At 40.8% G+C, this 23,401-nt stretch overlaps 1 protein-coding gene and 2 pseudogenes across 1 annotated transcript; all 3 read left to right on the top strand.

Moving 5' to 3' along the window:
- The first annotated feature begins 12,387 nt into the window (after nucleotides 1-12,387).
- LOC125537830 lies at nucleotides 12,388-13,161 on the top strand (annotated as a pseudogene).
- A 2,438-nt stretch (nucleotides 13,162-15,599) lies between these two features.
- LOC125534045 (pectinesterase inhibitor 12-like) lies at nucleotides 15,600-16,121 on the top strand. Its single transcript, XM_048697352.1, has one exon. It carries the CDS (start codon nucleotides 15,600-15,602, stop codon nucleotides 16,119-16,121), a length of 522 nt encoding a protein of 173 aa, XP_048553309.1.
- A 4,748-nt stretch (nucleotides 16,122-20,869) lies between these two features.
- LOC125537829 lies at nucleotides 20,870-21,422 on the top strand (annotated as a pseudogene).
- Nucleotides 21,423-23,401: the final 1,979 nt, after the last annotated feature.

Raw genomic sequence — 23,401 nt, 5'->3', positions numbered from 1 at the left:
AAAAGGACTAAGGATATGTTTCTCATATATGGAGGTGACAAAGAGCTCATCGTAAAAGGTTACGTTGATGCAAGCTTTGACACTGATCCGGACGATTCTAAATCGCAAACCGGATACGTGTTTACATTAAACGGTGGAGCTGTCAGTTGGTGCAGTTCTAAACAAAGCGTTGTGGCGGGATCTACATGTGAAGCGGAGTACATAGCTGCTTCGGAAGCAGCAAATGAAGGAGTCTGGATGAAGGAGTTCATATCTGACCTAGGTGTCATACCTAGTGCATCGGGTCCAATGAAAATCTTTTGTGACAATACTGGTGCAATTGCCTTGGCAAAGGAATCCAGATTTCACAAGAGAACCAAGCACATCAAGAGACGCTTCAATTCCATCCAGGATCTAGTCCAGGTGGGAGACATAGAGATTTGCAAGATACATATAGATCTGAATGTTGTAGACCCGTTGACTAAGCCTCTTCCATGAGCAAAACATGATCAGCACCAAGGCTCTATGGGTGTTAGAATCATTACTGTGTAATCTAGATTATTGACTCTAGTGCAAGTGGGAGACTGAAGGAAATATGCCCTAGAGGCAATAATAAAGTTATTATTTATTTCCTTATATCATGATAAATGTTTATTATTCATGCTAGAATTGTATTAACCGGAAACATAATACATGTGTGAATACATAGACAAACAGAGTGTCACTAGTATGCCTCTACTTGACTAGCTCATTAATCAAAGATGGTTATGTTTCCTAACCATGGACAAAGAGTTGTCATTTGATTAACGGGATCACATCATTAGTTGAATGATCTGATTGACATGACCCATTCCATTAGCTTAGCACCCGATCGTTTAGTATGTTGCTATTGCTTTCTTCATGACTTATACATGTTCCTATGACTATGAGATTATGCAACTCCCGTTTGCCGAAGGAACACTTTGTGTGCTGCCAAACGTCACAACGTAAATGGGTGATTATAAAGGTACTCTACAGGTGTCTCCAAAGGTACATGTTGGGTTGGCGTATTTCGAGATTAGGATTTGTCACTCCGATTGTCGGAGAGGTATCTCTGGGCCCTCTCGGTAATGCACATCACATAAGCCTTGCAAGCATTGCAACTAATGAGTTGGTTGCGAGATGATGTATTACGGAACGAGTAAAGAGACTTTCCGGTAATGATATTGAACTAGGTATTGAGATACCGACGATCGAATCTCGGGCAAGTAACATACCGATGACAAAGGGAACAACGTATGTTGTTATGCGGTCTGACCGGTAAAGATCTTCGTAGAATATGTAGGAGCCAATATGAGCATCCAGGTTCCGCTATTGGTTATTGACCGGAGACGTGTCTCGGTCATGTCTACATTGTTCTCGAACCCGTAGGGTCCGCACGCTTAAGGTTTCGATGACAGTTATATTATGAGTTTATGAGTTTTGATGTACCGAAGCTAGTTCGGAGTCCCGGATGTGATCACGGACATGACGAGGAGTCTCGAAATGGTCGAGACATAAAGATTGATATATTGGACGGCTATATTCGGACACCGGAAGTGTTCCGGGTGATTTCGGAGAAAACCGGAGAGCCGGAGGGTTACCGGAACCCCTCCCCCCCTGGGAGAAGTAATGGGCCATATGGGCCTTAGTGGAGAGAGAGAGGGGCAGCCAAAGGTGGGCCGCGCGCCTCCTCCCCCTGGTCCGAATTGGACTAGGAGAGGGGGGGCGGCGCCCCCCTTTCCTTCTCCCTCCCCACTTCTTTCCCCCTCCTAGTAGGAGTCCTACTCCTACTAGGAGGAGGACTCCTCCTTGGCGCGCCATAGAGGCCGGCCGGCCTCCTCCCCTTGATCCTTTATATACGGGGGCAGGGGGCACCCCTTGACACACAAGTTGATCCACGTGATCATATTCTTAGCCGTGTGCGGTGCCCCCTTCCACCATAGTCCTCGATAATATTGTAGCGGTGCTTAGGCGAAGCCCTGCAACAGTAGAACATCAAGATCGTCACCACGCCGTCGTGCTGACGGAACTCTTCCCCGACACTTTGCTGGATCAGAGTCCGGGGATCGTCATCGAGCTGAACGTGTGCTAGAACTCGGAGGTGCCGTAGTTTCGGTGCTTGATCGGTCGGGCCGTGGAGACGTACGAATACATCAACTAAGTTAATGCTTCCGTTGTCGATCTACAAGGGTACGTAGATCACACTCTCCCCCTCTCGTTGCTATGCATCACCATGATCTTGCGTGTGCGTAGGAAAATTTTTGAAATTACTACGAAACCCAACATAACCCCATCCTGGGGTGGATATGGAAAAGCTGCTGTGCAATGTCGATTAAGATGTTTTCTTGGCTTGTAATAATGGACAGGGTTAACACTAAAGACATGATCCAGAGGAGGCATTGGAGGATTAATGAGGGACCAGAATGTGTTCTTTGTCCTACTGGGATTTTGGAGGACAGAAACCACCTCTTTTTCCAGTGCAATTTCAGTGCACGCGTGTGGAATTACCTGCAAATTATATGGAAAGACAGTGATGACATGGTGGAGATTTCTTGCCATGCTAGAAAGGACTTCAACAAACCTTTCTTTGGGGAGGTGGTTTTCACTGCATGGTGGAATATTTGGAAGGTTAGGAATGACAGAGCTTTCAGGAACATCAAGCCATCTTTCAGGATGTGGAAAAATGGCTTCATTCATGACCTCACTCTACTTTCTCACAGAATCAAACGAAAGTATAGAGAATCCTTACTTAAGTGGATTGATTTTCTTCCTCCTTGAGGAGAGTTGCTTCTATGTAATTTTGTAATTATTAGATTTAGTTCACCCCTCCTTTGTATAGCCTTCTTTTGTTTCTTCTTTTTTGTGTTCTTGTTTCTTTTCCTCTCCTTGAGGAAACATTGTATGGTTTCTTCTTTATTTTAATAAAATATTGTCGGGTGTAAGCCCTGCAGTCTTCGTGGTCAAAAAAAACTTGGTGATGGTGACTAGAGAATTATGTCAATCACTATTTTATCTGGAAGATTAACTCCCACTTGATTCAAACGATTGTAGTACCCAGACAATCTGAGCACATGCTCACTGCTTGAGCTATTCTCCTCCATCTTTTAGCTATAGAACTTGTTGGAGACTTCATATCTCTCAACTCGGGTATTTGCTTGAAATATTAACTTCAACTCCTGGAACATCTCATATGATCCATGATGTTCAAAACGTCTTTGAAGTCCCGATTCTAAGATGTTAAGCATGGTGCACTAAACTATCAAGTAGTCATCATATTGAGCTAGCCAAACGTTCATAACGTCTACATATGCTCCTGCAATAGGTCTGTCACCTAGCGGTGCATCAAGGACATAATTCTTCTGTGCAGCAATGAGGATAATCCTCAGATCACGGATCCAATCCGCATCATTGCTACTAACATCTTTCAACTTAGTTTTTCTCTAGGAACATATCAAAAATAAAATAGAGGAGCTAAACGCGAGCTATTGATCTACAACATAGATATGCTAATACTACCAGGACTAAGTTCATGATAAATTAAAGTTCAATTAATCATATTACTTAAGAACTCCCACTTAGATAGACATCCCTCTAATCATCTAAGTGATCACGTGATCCATATCAACTAAACCATGTCCGATCATCACATGAGATGGAGTAGTTTTCAATGGTGAACATCACTATGTTGATCATATCTACTATATGATTCACGCTCGACCTTTCGGTCTCAGTGTTCCGAGGCCATATCTGCATATGCTAGGCTCGTCAAGTTTAGCCTGAGTATTCTGCGTGTGCAACTGTTTTGCACCCGTTGTATTTGAACGTAGAGCCTATCACACCCGATCATCACATGGTGTGTCAGCACGAAGAACTTTCGCAACGGTGCATACTCAGGGAGAACACTTTTATCTTGAAAGTTAGTGAGAGATCATCTTATAATGCTACCGTCAAACAAAGAAAGATAAGATGCATAAAAGATAAACATCACATGCAATCAATATAAGTGATATGATATGGCCATAATCATCTTGTGCTTGTGATCTTCATCTCCAAAGCACCGTCATGATCACCATCGTCACCGGCGCGACACCTTCATCTCCATCGTAGCATCATTGTCGTCTTGCTAACTTATGCTTCTACAACTATCGCTACCGCTTAGTGATAAAGTAAAGCATTACAGGGCGATTGTATTGCATACAATAAAGCGACAACCATATGGCTCCTGCCAGTTGCCGATAACTCGGTTACAAAACATGATCGTCTCATACAATAAAATATAGCATCATGTCTTGACCATATCACATCACAACGTGCCCTGCAAAAACAAGTTAGACGTCCTCTACTTTGTTGTTGCAAGTTTTACGTGGCTGCTACAGGCTGAGCAAAAACCGTTCTTACCTACGCATCAAAACCACAACGACAGTTCGTCAAGTTAGTGTTGTTTTAACCTTCTCAAGGACCGGGCGTAGCCACACTCGGTTCAACTAAAGTTGGAGAAACTGACACCCACCAGCCACCTATGTGCAAAGCACGTCGGTAGAACCAGTCTCGCGTAAGCGTACGCGTAATGTCGGTCCGGGCCGCTTCATCCAATAATTCTGCCGAACCAAAGTATGACATGCTGGTAAGCAGTATGACTTGTATCACCCACAACTCACTTGTGTTCTACTCGTGCATATAACATCTACGCATAAAACCTGGCTCGGATGCCACTGTTGAGGAACGTAGTAATTTCAAAAAAAGTTCCTACGCACACACAGGATCATGGTGATGCATAGCAATGAGAGGGGAGAGTGTTGTCTACGTACCCTCGTAGACCGTAAGCGGAAGCGTTTATCAACGCGGTTGATGTAGTCGTACACCTTCATGATCCGTCCCGATCAAGTACTGAACGTACGGCACCTCCGCGTTCAGCACACGTTCAGCTCAATGACGTCCTCGCCTTCTCGATCCAGCAAGAGGGGCGAAGTAGTAGATGAGTTCCGGTAACACGACGGCGTGGTGACGGTGTTGGTGAATAACAATCTCCGCAGGGCTTCGCCTAAGCACTACGAAAACTATGACGGAGGATAAACTAGAGGGGATGGGGTAGCCGGCGCACGGCTTGGTGTTTCTTGATGTGTCTTTGGTGCTAGCCCTGCCCCTCTATTTATATGTTGAGCCCTGGGGTCGAAACTTGGAGCAAAAGCCTCCTCAAAGTCGGTTTTTCCCGAAAGGCAAGAGTCCCACTCGGACTCCAGGACCAAACGCCACAATCCTTGGCGTCTAGCCCAGGGCCAGACACCATGGTTGGCCCCCTGGCCTCCGCAAAACTCCTTTTGCACCAACTTATAGCCCCATGGGCCTGACCCCTTGGCCTAACCATATCATCCAATATATGAATCCTTACCTCCGGACCATTCCGGAGCTCCTCGTCATGTCCGTGATCTCATTCGGGACTCCAAACAACATTCGGTTACCAACATACATAACTCATAAATACTATATCGTTAACGAACGTTAAGCGTGCGGACCCTACGGGTTCGAGAACTATGTAGACATGACCGAGACACTTCTCTGGTCAATAACCAATAGCGGAACCTAGATGCCCATATTGGTTCCTACATATTCTACGAAGATCTTTATCAGTCGAACCGCATAACAACATACGTTGTTCCCTTTGTCATCGGTATGTTACTTGCCCGAGATTCAATCGTCGGTATCTTAATACCTAGTTTAATCTCGTTACCGGCAAGTCTCTTTACTCGTTCCGTAATACATCATCCCGCAACTAAATCATTAGTTGCAATGCTTGCAAGGCTTATAGTGATGTGCATTACCGAGTGGGCCCAGAGATACCTCTCCGACAATCAGAGTGACAAATCCTAATCTCGAAATACGCCAACCCAACAAGTACCTTCGGAGACACCTATAGAGCACCTTTATAATCACCCAGTTACATTGTGACGTTTGGTGGCACACAAAGTGTTCCTCCGGTAAACGGGAGTTGCATAATCTCATAGTCATAGGAACATGTATAAGTCATGAAGAAAGCAATAGCAACTAACTAAATGATCAAGTGCTAAGCTAACGGAATGGGTCAAGTCAATCATATCATTCTCCTAATGATGTGATCCCGTTAATCAAATGACAACTCATGTCTATGGTTAGGAAACTTAACCATCTTTGATCAACGAGCTAGTCAAGTAGAGGCATACTAGTGACACTCTGTTTGTTTATGTATTCACACATGTATTATGGTTCCGGTTAATACAATTCTAGCATGAATAATAAACATTTATCATGAAATAAGGAAATAATAATAACTTTATTATTGCCTCTACGGCATATTTCCTTCATTCATCACCTCCACGACTGCTCACCGCCATGGATGCAGCATCTGAGTAAGTGGTTCTAGCAAACCCAATTGTTGGTTCCAACAAAAACTTCTGCCAGTGCCAGCACCTCCGCGCGATTGCTCGCAACCGTAGATGCACCATCCGAGTCACTTATTCCAGCAAATCCAGCTACCGCTCCAAGAAAAAATGGCCAGTTACAGCACCTCCCCATGACTGCTCGCCACCATGGATGTAGCATCCCAAAACACTTGTTTCAGCGAACCAGCTCACTGGTTCCAGCAAAACCTTCGTCGATTCCAGCAATCCAGCTTGCACGTTCCAGCACCTCTCGTGCCTATTTTCCATGGTGCCAGTTGCAACTCACGGTGTCATCGATCACAGCTCGCTTATCATGGGTCATGGCGGATGATGTCATGGAGTCAGAGGAAGGGAGAGTGGTTTGTTCACGGTCAGGAGGAAGCGACAACCAACTTGCCGACGTGGGGCTAGGGGAAGGGAGAGACCATGGAGGGCGGGGTCAGAGATGAAGAGACGGCAACATGACATGGAGGTGGAGGCGACAACACTCAGACAAACAAGGAAAAGGAGATGGAAGAAGGAAGAAAAATTCATCATCGTGGGGATAAGAATGAGTGGCTCACACCCTTAGTATAGGGGGTTAGGTTGGTAAAAAAGAAAGGGATCATCGGTGGTGTGTGGGCCAACATGGAGCGAGAGTGGCACTATCGGGCGCGAGCTTCAGCCGGTCGGCTGGTTTGCATAGTTTTTCATTCAACTACTGGTTGGTTTCAATAACATTTTTTTGAGTTGTCAATAACATATTATTGTGTTTGGCAATATGATGTGTATTAGTTGATTGTTAAAAAGATGTGAGATAGCTAAGACATGCATCGTTCTTGATAATTTTAGCTCCGTGAGTAGCATCCTAATTTTTTAAAAGCTTGTGACAACGCACGAGCATTTTACTAGTTAAATGTATAATGCGTGGATGCAACATTTTGGCTATGCCTCTGCTACCAACTGCGCCACGGGTCAAAGACAACATTTGACGTGCATCACGCTATTAGCTACATCGATATAGGCCGTCCACGCCCGACGAATCAACCATTCATTGGAAAAGATTTTGCCTATTTCCATTCTGTTATGTTAGTTATATTCAATAATTCTTTTTTAAAATTATAGTAGTTAGTTATCATATTATTAATATAAAAATTCATGTTCCATACAACTAAATCTCTTTTTTTTTGGCAGGAATACAATCAAATACCATTGAAATTTTTCCCGCAAAAACAACTACCATTGAAATATATTGCAACCAATCTCGTAACAACACGCAGGATGCCATCTCTAACAGAATGGGTTATCAACACATCCTTGACAGAAAATAGGTATTTGTTTTTTTGTTTTTATTTTTCTTTTGGGCATGATCAGCATGAGCCTGCTAAGTGCAGTTCTCAATTTTTAAACTAAGTTCTCTTTCTTTCTTTTTTTGCTAGCAAGAGGCGCGTTCGGCATCGAACCAAACCAATGGCATTGCCCACGTGATTTCAAGAAGTACTAGTCTATTGGATAATTTTGTGCTCTTGTCCTGTCTGCACCGCCCGCAATCCCCAGATCCGTTAGGAATAAATTGATTTAATTTTGTATTTATTCCTGTTGATACTGTCGAGAAGTATTTATTTTAATTATTATTAGTGTCTTTTTCAATTTGGTCTGTCTGAATTTGCTGCCCAAGATTTTTTTGAATGGTAGAAAATATTTTTAATAAAATTACAAGGATACTTTTTGGCATTGTACAAACACTTTTTCAAATGTCGCTACTATATTATTTGAACAATGCAAAGTACTTTTTCAAATGTCACAAATACTTTTTTGAAATGTATGAAATACTTTTTGTAAAATTACATGATCATTATTTTTTACATTTTATTAACCTTTTTCTAAATGTCACAAATTTTTTTGAAAGGCATGCACATTTTCTATATGTCACTAATATATTTATTGAATGGTACAAACATATTTTTAAAAATTGCTCAAACAATTTTCTACAATGATAGGCATTTTTAAGTGTGTGATGGGCACTTCTAAAGTTCAAGTAAATTAGTCTAAAAAATATATGTATTTGGAGCATTTCAAATATAAACAAAATTAAAAATAAATAAAAACAGAGCGGATGAAAGAACAGCAAAGCATAGAACTCATCGGGCCCATGGTTGTGTGGGATTTTCTTTTCTTCACCTAGGCATCCATGACAGGGAATAGGCATTCCGTCTTTTTTTGTGTTAAATTTGGGGCTGATCGGCATGAACCCACTAAATGCAATTCTCATTTTATTTTGCTAGGAGAGTGGGCATACCGGCATAGAACCACTTACTTGGGTTATTTGCCTACAAATAACTTACTTGGGTTGTCCCCGTTCCTCCTATGCATTTGCCACCTGATGTTGAGAAGTACCAGCTCAGTCCAGAGCTGTGTCCTCCATGACTCTAGGGCAAATCCTAAACGGCCATTAAGGGGCGCGAAAGCTATGTCTCGCATCAAGTGACACATAAGCTGCTCTTGTTGAAAAAAATCACCACTCGCGCAAGCAACTGGGCCGGCCCATGCCCACACTTTTCTTAAAATAAAAGAAGAAAAAGATGCACTGATCCCCATACCTCAAGAAAGATGCATGACGCTGCAAACCACTCCGGCCACCGTCCGTGGTTAATACTACGGGGCGTCCTTCTTAAGGTAACTAGAGCCGGTTCTCTCAGTTTTTCCTCTTCTTTTCCTGTTTCATTTCTTTTTTCTTCTCTGTTTTTTATTCATTTTCATTTTTATATTTATGATAAAAAAATTCATCATTATTTTAATATATGGTGGACATTTCCAAAATGCTTGTTTAACATTTTTTAAATACTTGTTCAACATTATTTTTAAAATTCTTGATTAATATTTTTTTACATTACCAAAACAACTCATAAATTTGTTAAACATAATTATAAACAATTTTCCTATACATGTTCAACATTTTCCAACTGCTTGATTAATATTTTTCAAATTCTTGTTCAACAATTTCTGAATGCTTAATAACTCTTTTTAAACTCTTGTTCAACATTTTTCAAATACTTTCAACATTTCCCGAATCCTTCATTAAAATTTTGAAAATACTTATTCAACATTTTTTGAATGCTTGATTTACATATTTGAAATACTTCTTTAACAATTTTCAAATACTTTATTCAACAATAATCGAATGTCTGATTAAAAACATTTGGATACTTGTTCAACATTTTTCGAATACTTGTCCAACATGTTCCAAATGTTTTTATAGAGTGTTTTTCTAATAAAGTATATGAAAATAAAGTATACAAAAGTGAAAAATAAAGTAAAAAGTAAAAAAAAATAAAATAAAAACAAGCCATGACCTCGCCCGCGCGTTGGGCGGCCATATTGCTCGCCGCATTCAGCGAGTTGGAAGTTACACTCGCTAAAGGCGAGGTGTAGGGGCGCCCCTTAAGGCGGTGGATCCTATTTGGCGGCTCAGTGCAAGCCCCCGCTTTGCAAACAGGTGCTTGAAGTTCCTTCTAGCTAGGTGCTTGAATTTTCTTTATCTTATTATAAAATATACAAACTTTTTAAATTCAACAAACTTTTTCTTCACATGGACTAACTATTTTTCGAATTTGATGATATATTTTTCAAATTCGACCAACATTTTTTCCGAATCAATGAACTTTTTTCATAATCAGAAATTTCTTTCTAAAAGTCCGTGATTTTTTTAAAACATTTGGTGATTTTTTTTAAATTCTATGAAAATTTTCAAATTCGTTGAACGTTATTTTTAAAATCAATTTTTTAAAAAAATTATATGAACTATGTGTTAAAATCTTTGAACTTTTTTTCAAATTCAACAAACTGTTTTTCAAATTCGATGATTTTTTTAAAACCGACAAACTTTTTCAGTTCAAATAAACTTTTGTTTCTAATTGATGAACTCCTTTTCAAAACTGATGAACTTCTTTAATTTTGATGAAGTGTTTTACAGAAACAATGAAGTTATTTTCAACTCATGAACTTTTTTTGAAAACGGATGCAGTTTTTATAAATTTGATGGTCCTTTCTACAAAATTGATGACTGTTTCTTCAAAATATATGATTTTTCTCAACTTTGTGAAGTTTTTTTAGAAATCGATGAACTGTTTTTTCAAATTTGTGAACTGGTTTACAAATTGATGAACTCTTTTCAATTTTGCGAACTCTGTTTGCGATTTTGTCAACCTTTTTTTAAATCGATGGACTTTTTAAAATTTTAGGAACATATTTTTTAGATTTCGATGAACGCTTTTACAATTCAAGAACCTCTATTTGGATGTATTTTTTTAACAATTGTTAATATTTTTGAATTCAAAACCTTTTTCGATTTTCTGTGATTTTTCTGATTTTTTGCGTCTTTTTCGAAGGTCAACGTTTGATTGGTCAACTGTTGAACAAAGCATACATTTTTGTTTTGATTGAAGTGGAGAAGGAGCATACTTTTTTTTGGAGAAGGAGAACGAGCATACGTACGTGTGAGCTGGCAAGCGATAGGCTTTTTGCCTTGTATGGGTCGGCCCACCAGGAGCCACGTGGGCCCCAGAAACTACAACCGGCGCCGATTAGGAGTTCCCTTAAGGCGCCCGTTTCTTCAGTTTACTCAAACGGGCACACACACCCCGCGTCGCGCTTGGGCGGCCTATTTGCACAAAATGAGGTAACATACTAGCCACCTTTCGTGCTATGACAATGTTACTTTCTTTTTCTTCCTTAAATATGACAGTACAAAAAGCAGGGATTTCTTATTTGTTTTTTCTTCCATTTCTGTTTCTGTTTCTTTTCTTTTTCCCTTTTTATTTTCTTTACTTTTTTCATTTTAAAATGCACGATAATTTTCAAATTTGATGAATTTTTTAAATCAATGATGATTTTTTTTAATTCTTTGATTTTATTCTCAAATCACTGAGCTTTCTAAAAATTCGATGAACTTCTTTCAAATTCTATGATTATTTTTTCAAATTTGATGAAACTTTTTCACACTTGATGAACTTATTTTTAAAATTCTATGAACATTTTTTCAAATGCGTTGAACTTTTGTCATATTTAATGAAAATTTTCAAATTCGATGATTTGTTTTTTCAAAACCGATGAACTTTTTTCTAATTTGTGAGCTGTTTTACAAATTGTCGAACTTTTTTAAAATCAATGATTTTTTGTCAAATTAATGAACTTTTGAGAAAATTGTGAACTGTTTTTCAAACTCCAACATTTTTAAAATGCATGTATTTTTTAAAAAAAACTTGCTATTTTTTATTTTTTTATAAGATAATAGTTTACCGGTCAACTTGTCAACCGCGACCTGTTAACGTGATCGAGCGAACCAGAAAACCAGTCCAGCGCTTGTCTTCCTATTGGGCGTGCCCATAAGCGAGGGTGCATGGGCGTCAAGAAGGTTAGATGGTGCTTAATGCACCCTATAGGAGCTCCCGGCCTCCAGTTTCCTATCTGCATTGCCTAAAAAAAGTCCAGTCTGCACCACCCACAATCCCCAACACTGTTATAGATTGGTTTTGTTTATTTGTTACTGTCGTAAAATTAATATTCAATTGGTTTATTCATATATGAGCAACCAATAAATGTTAATTCAATTGGTTTGCTAAGTTCTTTTCGACATTGATTGATATAATTACCATGGTTATTATTAGAATCTCAAATATTTATTCATATATGGGCAAACAAGAAATGTTAATTCAATTGGTTTGCCCAGATGTTTTCGGCATTGATTGATATAATTCCCGTGGTTATTATTAGAATCCAAATATTTATTCATATATGAGTAACCAATAAATGTAAATTCAATTGGTTTGCCAAGATCTTTTTGGCATTGAATTATATATTTCCTGTGGTAATTATTCGGATGACAATGTCTTCTATATATACCATCCAACCATACAATTTGATAGGGTATTCCTAGGTCAACATTGATACCCGACACATCTCATAAACCCAAGAAAATCGTGGTAGCAAAACTATGAGGCTGTCACAAGCTCTCTCGCACCTTGTCCTCCTCCTGATCTTCACCTTATCCGGCGCTTCCGTTTTAGAAGAGACATGCAGGTTCTACCGCAATGGTATTACTGCATTAAATTCTTCCAGCCAGCAAGGACAGCGCCACCGCAGACAAGCACGGCCTCATCTTCATCGCCATGGGGATCTCCTGTGCGACCGCCGTGAACACCCGCAAGCGCATCGCCGCCCCCAAGGCGGGGAGCAAGGATAAAAAGATCCAAACCTCCCTTGCCACGTGCGACCAGAAGTACTCAAGCGCCGTGGGCCGGATTGACGAGGCTGCCAGGGACATTCCGTCTGACAAGTTGCAGGACGCGTTGACGAGCCTCGACAAAAACCTAGACATCTCCTATAACTGCGAGGAACAGTTCCGCAAGACCGGTGTGAATTCTCCGTTGGCCGATGAGGACAACGTGTTCTTTAACGAGTGTGTATTCATTAAGGACATCTCCAACGGTTTGTATGTTAGCTTGTTGGTAAAATGTGTCATGTCATCAACCAATACCTTAACATACAACAACTTCAATGGATTGTATCTAGTTTGCCTAATAGGATGTGAGATAATAAATAAGATGCTCTCTCATTCTACATTGAAGCTTGTGCAAGGGGTGTTGGTTCATGCACATACAACCTTCCTCTCTTTTCTCGTTTATTATATGACACATCATCAAAAATCCTATGTGCAAAGTCTATTAACAACTATTTTACAACCATTGAAGATGCCCTAAGGCTGTAACGTGGTATTAACTAGCCGTCAAGGATATGAACTGGGGTAACTGGTGCAGAAGTCTGGGGTCATTTGGATGAGCAAATCTATCGAATTTCTAAGCCACAATGTGATCACTGCACTATGCAAGATGTATTGGCGCAGATTTTATTTTCCCGTGGATTTGTTTTAATTTTGTGCTGATTTGAAATAGCAATGGTGTCTTCTTCTCTCAATCCAGCAATAATAGTTAAGTGAGTGCCGCAGAAGTTTGCGTCGTACTAGAGAGTTTGCTTTCATCGTAACTTGTTTTAATCTCACACAAAAGAAATTGATAAAATCATTATTGTGCTGAGAATTTTTGCGTTAAAAACAAAATAAAATAGACAATCACACATAGATAATCTTTTTTTATTGATTATATGTAGAATTACAAAGTACAATCTCCACATGATTATGTATTCTATTCACTGCAAAAAAATGATTATGGTATTCTACGCCTTGGTAGATTAATACACAAATGCCAATTTTATAGAGAAAAACATAGCTAAACCTGAAAAAAGGATGCATTTTTCACGTACCAACTTTTACTTACCTGGTCGGCATGAAACACTTGTACGCACAAAAGAATTCTTAACATGCACATACATAGGGAGCAACAAGGGGGAAAAGGCATCCTCCATATTTTTTTAACATCAAAATACTCTTTATTGGGAGTTTATCACCATAGCTATGGAGAGGGTGCACTCCTGCACTAACACGTGTCAGCGTGCGTTTCAGCGGGAGCTAGCGCCCGGGGATTGAGGTCGGACTAGATATTTGACTCAACATGAATCAAGCATGGAGCGATCATTCTCTTTCTCCAGCTAGTGTCGAGTATCCTCTTGCCATTTTCATGATTATTATTTTTTTGAAAACTTTTGATCTATTTATCTTCAATTATGATAGTACAACGAACACCAAAATAATAAAAATCACATCTAGATTCGTAGACCACCTAGCGACGACTATTATCACTGAAGTGGGCCGAAGGCGGGCCGCCGTCATCGCTCCTCTCTTGCTGGGGCCGGGTAAAACTTATTATAGTAGACGGTTGAAAGGTCGTCGTGCTAAGGCCCCATCGGATCAGCACAGCAGATTAGCAACCGTCGCCGATGAAGAGCAGCGCAGACAAACTACGATCTGATCCGAGCAAATTCACTAAGGACGGATCCACCGGAGACACACCTCCACACGCCCACCTACAATGCTAGACACACCATCGGGACAGGGGCTAGGCAAAAACTTTATTCCATCTTCAGGGAGCGGCCACCGTCCCGTCTTCCTCAACAGGACACAAACCCTAACAGAATTCATTGGAACATCTAAAAAGAGAGTCCTCTGGCCAGCAAGGCCCGAGATCCACCGCATCACCATAGCCCTAAGGCCAGCGGAGACGAGGCGGACCGGCGACGGCGTCGGTAGAAGGCAGAGGAACCCTAGACCTTAGAGGAATGATTTCCTCCTTTAATATATATATGGTGTTTTCTCATGTTGACTTCTTTTGGATGCAGCATATGGCCATGCGTCTGCATGCTACTGCTACCAAGTGCGCCACAGGTCGAAGCAAGCATTTGACGTTAATCACGGTATCAGCTACATGTGGTAAGTAATTTAAATAATTAAAAGAAAAGCTACATCAACATTGATCGTCCACATGATTTTTATTTTTATTTTTCTTTTGGGCATGATCGGCATGAGCCCATTAAGTGCACTTCTCATTTTTGTTTAACCGAGTTCTTTTTTCTCTCTCTCTGGCACGTGGGGCATAGAACCAACCCAATGACATTGTCCACGCGATTTCAAGAAGTACCAGCCCAGTGGATAATTTTGTGCTCGAGTCCCGTGCACCGCAAGCAATCACCAGATCCATTAGGAATAAATTGATTTAATTTGTTTATTTATTACTGTCAAAAACTCAATATTCATTTAATTATCATTAGTAGTCCCTCCTTTTTGGTTTATAGGGCTTATTTTAAAATTTTAGTTTTTCTATTTTATAAGGCTCAATTTGATTGTTCCCCATCACATGTTCAGACTTCAAGGTGCATTAAATCATTGCATGCAAGTATCAAGAGAAAACTGACCAATGTGCAATTAGTGCATTCGTAAACATAATTTTTTGAGGAAAACAAGAGCATTAATTGGGTGCTTTTGCAAACTACAAAAAATATTTCACCACTCATCATCTATCTTGGTTGGTGAGATTTTTGAATTGAGCCTTATAAACCGGAAAGGAGGGAGTACATTTTTTATGGGTTTGTCCGAAGTTGCTGCCCAAGATTGATATTGATACACTCATCAAGTATATTTCTGTATTTATTTACACTGACAGATATATGAGCACCATCTGCATATGATTTGTTATCAGCATCATAAACATCAGATATATTACTCATCAAGTCAAGGCAATCGTGCGTCCTTACACCATGGGGGCTTGCCAGGCTCTCCCCTGCCTCGTCCTCCTCTCCCTCCTCGTCTCGTCGAGCTCTTCCACCCTAGACGACGCGTGCAAGTCCTTGGGCGCAAGCAACGAGGACATCAGCTATGACTACTGCATCAGGTTCTTCCGGGTCTTCAGTGCCAGCGCCACCGCGGACAAGCGCGGCCTCGTCGTCATCGCCGCGAAGATCGTCCGAGCAGAGGCGGCGAACACCCGCAACCGCATCAACGCTCTCAAGGCCTCGGAGACGGACAGGAAGATCGCCAGGCGCCTCTCCCACTGTCACGCGCTGTACACGAGCACACTGCACCTGCTCAACGCGGCGGCGAAGGCCATCAAGTCGGGTCATTTGCAGGACGGGGAGGCGAACCTCAACGCCGCGTTGGAGAACCCCGACGCGTGCGAGGAAGGGTTCCGGGAGCTGGGCGTCAGGTCGCCGCTGGCCGACGAGGACTACGAGTTCACGAAGGGGTGCTCCATCGCGCTCGCTATAGCGAGCACGTTGTAGCTAGCTAGCTAGCCACCCAGGATGTGAATCAGGCTAATAGTTCTAGCAGCGAACCCACAATCATTTGGATAGAGCAATAAACTCTTGGAACCCACGGTTTCAGATCAATGAACTTTGCAACTACCTTTGGCTGTTTTGTAAGAATTGATTCTGTGGTGAGCGGAAATAGCAATCAGACACTAAGCCCATGTAACACAATTTACATATGATCGTGGCAATTGACTAAATGGATGTCAAGCATTCATGTTCGTGATTACTTTGGACATCCGCACGCCGACTAATTTTGTACGCAAAAGATGTTTACAAGATAATTAAGTACATGCGAACCAACCTGTGATGGGCCGTCCTGATACATGTCCAGAGCGCATGGTTAATTAATGCAAAAAAATGCAACTTATGATTAACATATATAACCTTTTGATGTGGCATTGTTGCATGCTTAAAATTAGGTAGCGAATAGCAACCACTCGAGATGATACCATGCGCGTTGATGTGGCAATTGGACACCGTTATATTAATGAGATTTGCTAGTGGACTAATAATACGAGAATTAAAATTAAATAAATATAATCTTTTGTAGTTGATTATTGTATATTTGTAGAATATCTATTCAGTATTTTCTCATGTACAATGACATGTTGAATTGGTATAGTTGCATATTGACAAAACTAGTAGTAGTGAGGATCAAGTATTCAAGTATATAGAATTTAGGAACAAATCATATGTATGCCTCTTCGAAAGTGTTTTTCTATGGCCGAGCTCATGTGAGCTCGGGTAACAATAAAATAAAAAGTAAAAAAATCATTTTTTGTGTGTGCAACATTGACAAATGTTTTCATAGCTTGCAAAATTTTATCATGAAATGACATTCGTGGAAAATGTGGCAAAGGAAACAGAATCAATGCTCCAAAATGCATTTGAAAATAACATTTTGGAGCATTAAATTTTTTCATGATTTTGACAAATTTTGCAAGCAAACAAATATTTGGTCAACGTTTCACACACAAAAAATTAGAATTTCTTTTTAAAAATCCCCATGTTTTTTTATTTTTACTGTTCACCCGAGCTCGCGTAAGCTTGGGATTAGAACAGCCGCATCATTATGGCTCTCAACTTTCTCTAGGGAGAATCGTTGGGCATATAACAATGTCTATCATTTACTCGTGAGCTCGGGATTAGAACAGCCGCATCATTATGGCTCTCAACTTTTTCTAGAGAGAGTCGTTGGGCATATAACCATGTCTATCATTTACTTGGCCCATCTCCTAAGCATTGATAAGCTCGAGAAGTACTATCTGACTGGGGAATAATGTGCTCCCGGCCGAGCTGCACCGACACAACACCCGGGAACTCCTCTATGCCTCCGCTTGCAAGTGACGGAGCCAGGATTTAACCAAACCCTGTGCCAATTTGTTTTTACAACAATAGAAAACTTTGACATTTATAACAAAAAATTCCAGCATCCTCAAATTATGTAACTGCCAAAAAAGACTTGCATGAAAAAAAAAATTACTTCATAACAACTGCGACAATGCATACAAGAAAACATTGTGCAATGGATGGTGGAGCGAGGCACCCTGGGCAGAGGTAGGCCGGCGACAGGAAGTCTTGGGCAGTTGAGGGTGGGTGCTAGTATGGCGCCGCTACAAGCGGCGGTGGCAATGACATCATGATGGTCATGGCCCATTAGATGTTGGACTCTTCATTTCGTTGGGACTCGAGAAGACAGGGTCCTCGCTTGTTGGGGCAAAAACTCACCGAAATACACCTGGCAACCCCGACTAGGCCGGTCCACTGGCGCTGTGAGCGGGAATAGCAGCGAAAAGATGACATTGTAATGGCTCATCTACTGTAGCACTTGGGTTTTTCTCTTTTTTTCATCCGGTTTTCCGATAACATGGAAAAATATATATTAAAATCTTTGAAGATTTTTATGGAAAAATGATCACTTTTCTAAAATACAAACATTTAAAAAAATAATAAAACCCAAACATATTTTGAAAAAACTGAAATTTTTTGAGAACTTGATTTTTTTTCAAAATTTTGAATATTTATTTAAAATACAAACAACATTTGAAATTTATGACATTGTTTGAAAACTTGATCATATTTCAAAAGGTGACATATTTTAAGAAGTTGAACTTTTTCTTAAAAAAATTTAAACCAGGCTATTTTTTTCCAAATTTCAATTTTTTGGGAGAATGGGAACATTTTCTGGAAAACACAATCATATTTTTATTTCCCAAACTTTTTTGAAACACATACATTTTGAAATTTGCAAACACATTTTAAAATGTATAACGTTTTTCAACATTCCAATCAACATTTGAGAACACGAAGATTTTTGAAATTCCAAACAAATTTTGAAAATTTCTTATAATGGAAACATTTGAGGTAGAAAAAAGAAAAGGGAAAAGAAAAGGAAACTGAAGAAAAAATGGAAAAACAACAGAAAAATAAATAAATAACTAATAAAAACTAGACCAGAACCTTCCATAAGAGTCCCGAAACCGGGGAACCAGTATATAGCTAAACGGACCGGCCTGTTTCCGTTGCTCGCTCGACATTCGGAATGCGACAAATAGGAAATGCTGCATCACCCGTCCCTCCCAATTTTTCTTTTTGAGTTGGACGTCCCAATATTTTTGGCATAAACACGCCCAAGTTTTGTTAGGAATAAATTGAGTCCAAAAAGGAATATAATTACTTCCTACGATCCATATTAATTCTCGGTGATTTAGTTCAATATTATAATTAATGAGCAACAATTAACATGGGTCGGAGAGAGTAATGGTCCATATTAATTCTCGGTGATTAATTACAACTTTAGACTAAATCGGCAACAATTAATATGGATCGGGGAGTAAAAATTTTTTTAGAGAAGGCCATCATGGTTAGCTTTATTAATTAACCGAAGGGATTACATCATCTGCCAGCACAGACATAAGGCAGGTCCGGAGGTTCGACTGTCCAACTAGAAAAAACCTTAATACTGTATATTTTTTAGAGGTAAATACACCACAAGTCACAGAACTTGCACACGACGGTCAATTTAGTGCGTAAACTTGTAAAATACGTGTTTCTAGTCATCTAACTTGTCTTCTTGTTCATATACGATGCTTTCTACCGTATCCGGCTGTATCATTACGGGTGCCAACGTGATGGGGCCTACAGTCAGTGGCTGAGGTGGTGGTAATCCGCACGCACTGTTTTTTTTCTCAGATAGCACCCTTGCATTTTATTTATTTATATGCAGAAAATTCTCAAATAAAAGTAAAAAAAAATTGTTGCACGACCATGATTCGCCCCGCATAGAAGCCACCAGACCAACTGCACCTTTGCGTTTAATGGAAAAAAATTATCTTTATATAACTAGACCATGCAAATTAAAGTAAAATCAAAACAGAGACAAGGTAATCCCCGCTTCGAGCTTGAAGGCGCAGTCCAAAAGAAACCTATATGCATTCATTCTGGAGTATATTTTCTTTTATGTACATAATTCACATTCAAACAAAAATTTCGTTCATTTGTCCTAAAAAACTATGTACATTCATTTTGACCTATATTTTCGTATATCTAAATTTTCAAATTTTAAATTATTCAAACTAAAAAAATGATGTTGATTTGTCCAAAGAAATTTATGTACATTCATGCTGCACTATATTTTCTTTTATCTAGATTTTAAAATTAGAAATATTCTAATTGAAAAAAATAGTTGATTTGTCCCAAAAATTTACGTACATTCATTTTACATTATATTTCCTTTTATCTAGATTTTAAATATTTAATTATTCGAAATCGAACAAAAATTATTTGATTTGTCCATAAGAATTTACATACATTCATTTTGAACTATATTTTCTTTTACCTGGATTTTTCAGTTTACATGTATTCGAATTCAAACAAAAGTTGAGTTGATTTGTCTGAAAAACATACATACATTCATTCCGCACTATATTTCCTTTTATATAAATATAAAAAAATTAAATTATTCATATTCAAACAAAAGTTTTGTTGATTTGTCCAAAAGAATTTACATACATTCATTCTATATTGTATTTCCTTTTGATCTAGATTTTAAAATTTAAAATTATTGAAATTTGGAACAAAATTTTGTTGGTTTGTCCAAAATAATTTACGCTCATTCATCCCGCACTATTTTTTTCAGGAATATATATTTAAAGTTAGGTACTATGTGCAAAAAATATTGTCTGTGCAGAAAGAAAATTATACATAGTTTGCCAGCACTGGGATACATAAATTTCAAACTATATAATACATAGCACTCTTATCTCTATTTAATTAGTGCGGTACGTGTTCAATAAATAGCACTAACCATACATTTGACACATCAAACGTTAGTTGGTCTAATGGTTTTCTATGCGAGGCGAAGGGCAGCAGGTCATTGGTTCAAATCCCATCCCGTTCTTCATTACTTTTTCATTTTATTTGAGGATTTTCTGCATAAATTAATAGAATGTAAGGGTCCTTTCTGACAAAAAACCGGCCTCAGCCACTGACAGTGGTCCTGCCATGTTGGCGCGCGTATGGATATGACTGGGTATAATGGGAAGCACCGTATATGAACGAGGCGACAAGTTAGATGACTAGAAATACGTATTTTACAAGTTTATGCACCAAACTGACCGTCACATGCAAGTTCTATGACTTCTGATGTATTTACCTCTATTTTTTATACCTACCTTTTTCATCGGTTTGTTCACAAAAATATATTACACCCTATATATATGGATAGATGGAGTACATATGATTTGTTATCAAGCAACAGATATAAGGCAATCGTGCCAAGAACCACGAGGCATTGGCAAGCTCTCTCCTGTCTCCTCGTCCTCCTTCCTCGTCTCCTCCGAGGCTTCCACTCTAGACGACACCTGCAAGTCCGTCGGCGCAAGCAAGAAGGACATCGGGTACGACTACTGCATCAAGTTCTTCCAGGCCGACAACGCCAGCGCCACCGCGGACAAGCGCGGCCTCGTCGTCATCGCTACGAAGATCACCCGAGGAGAGGCCGCGAACACGCGCAAGCGCATCGATGCCCTCAAGGCCTCGATGATGGACAAGAAGGTCAGCGGGCGCCTCTTCGATTGCCGTATGCACTACACGGCGACGCTGAAATGGATGGAAGCCGCGGCAGAGGGCATCAAGTCAGGTAATTTGCAGGAGGCGAAGACGAACCTCACAGGCGTGATATTGGGCACCGACACCTGCGAGGAAAGGTTCCGCGAGCTGGGAGTCGTGTTCAAGATGGATTCACACCATAAAGATCGTGTCTATTCCTAAATCATACTCCCTCCATCCGGAATCACTTGTCGCTCAAATGGATGTATCTAGCACTAAATACATCCATTTGAGCGACAAGTAATTTCCGGATTGTATGAAGTACTGCTACTCCCTCCGTTCTCAAATATAAGTCTTTTTTGATATTCCAACAAGTGACTACATACAAAGTAAAATGGGTGAATCTACACTTTAAAATATGTCTACATACATTTGTATGTTGTAGTACATTTGAATCTCTAAAAAGACTTATATTTAGGAACGAAGGGAGTACTACGTTTAGTCATCTAGGAATGGTAGTTTTACTGTAGTTTTACATGAGTTTAAAGCACCGATTGTTCAATGGACTTCTGTTGATGTATTGAGTATTTATACTACTACTACTACTACTACTGCTGCTGCTGCTGCATTCAGTCATGATAGTTTTACTGTATCATGACTTGCAGAAGCGCTGATTGTTTTTTCTCTCGAATTTTATTTGCGTGTTCAGTTGCGACGATGACAAAGTGGTCGGTGTGGTCCTATGGGAGGCTACAGATAAGAATCCGGAGCACTACTTTGTCTTCACCCAGGACTCTGATCTCCGGGTAAGGCTACGGGAGGTGTGAAGATTGGTCATGCTTTTGTATTTAACACAAGGAAGGTCTGTCTTGGTCTTGGTGTGACCATTCATTCATTCAAACTGAAGAATGACAGCACAAGGAAGGGTCAACAATGAGAAGTGGAAGCTTATTTAGTTTGTGGTGGCCTTGGGTTAGCTTGTTAGCCAAGTTTGTCTATTGTTAAGGAAATGATTTGGTTCGATGATGATATGGGATGTTTCATCTAGTCCATTGTAATCACTTGGGGCGAGTTTGGTTGCCTGCATCGAGGCCAACCAGGACCACACGGTGCAGCATCTTTTCGGACCTCAGTTGTTTGGTTCCCCACATAGCACGGTTCTTAAAGCACCCCTGGGCTTGGCCCGTTGGGAAAGGCCGAATCGGCAGTTTCCCGAGAGCCAGGCCCGAGCGATGCTTCGAGGCGCACGTGGGTGGCTCTCTGGAGACGTGTGTCTCGAGTTAATCCCTCTCTCTCTCCCTAATCCTCAATCCCCTCTCTCTCCCTCTACTCCGCCGGTGCTGCTTCTCCTTGGCCGGCCACCGCCTACCGAGCCTCCCCCGCGTCCCCTGAGCTGGTGATGCGGCCCCGTCCAGCCCCTCCAACCACACCGCAGAGTAGTAGAAGAGTGCCTCGATGAACCTGACGAGGAACCCTGGTTTGTTGTGGTCCGCCGCTTGCTCGACGATCATGAAGATCTTGGGCTGCAAGGAGGCGACGCAGTCTAGAACGGCGTCGATGGGTGCTTGATCGGCTATGTCAGCGAGGAGGCGGTGGAGCTGGAGCACAAATTTTACCACCACAGCCTCGCCCAGCGCGATCTGGAGCATCCACGGGTGGACCTTGTCGAGGCTGTTGGCAGCGACCCTGCGGAAGGAGAATCGGACGCGGACGGAGCGCGCGAGGTCGGCGAGGCAGAGACCGACATCGCAGAGCTCGTCATGGCCTGGTGCGTCGGTGAAGTGAATGGCGACGCGGCCGATGCCGAAGGCGGTCGAGACGGCCGCGAGCGAGGCGTTGGCATCGGCCAAGTGCGCGACTGCGAGCGCGTGGTCGCCCACCTCGACGGCGCCCGCGCAGCTCATGACGAGGTGGCCGCGAGCGCGTTATCGGCTAGTTGCGCGATGGTGATGTCTACTACACAACCTTCTTCTTGTAGACGTTGTTGGCCCTCCAAGTGCAGAGGTTTGTAGGACAGTAGCAAATTTCCCTCAAGTGGATGACCTAAGGTTTATCAATCCGTAGGAGGCGTAGGATGAAGATGATCTCTCTCAAGCAACATGTCAACATGCAACCAAATAACAAAGAGTCTCTTGTGTCCCCAACACACCCAATACAATGGTAAATTGTATAGGTGCACTAGTTCGGCGAAGAGATGGTGA

The sequence above is a fragment of the Triticum urartu genome, chromosome 2 (assembly GCF_003073215.2).
Source record: "Triticum urartu cultivar G1812 chromosome 2, Tu2.1, whole genome shotgun sequence".
NCBI classification, from domain to species: Eukaryota; Viridiplantae; Streptophyta; class Magnoliopsida; order Poales; family Poaceae; genus Triticum; species Triticum urartu.
The sequence above is the reverse complement of the archived record's forward strand: the minus strand, read 5'-3'. Positions and strand labels throughout refer to the sequence as shown.

Excerpts from the sequence above, each read along its gene's own strand:
- LOC125534045 (XM_048697352.1), top strand. The coding sequence starts at position 15,600 with ATGGGGGCTTGCCAGGCTCTCCCCTGCCTCGTCCTCCTCTCCCTCCTC.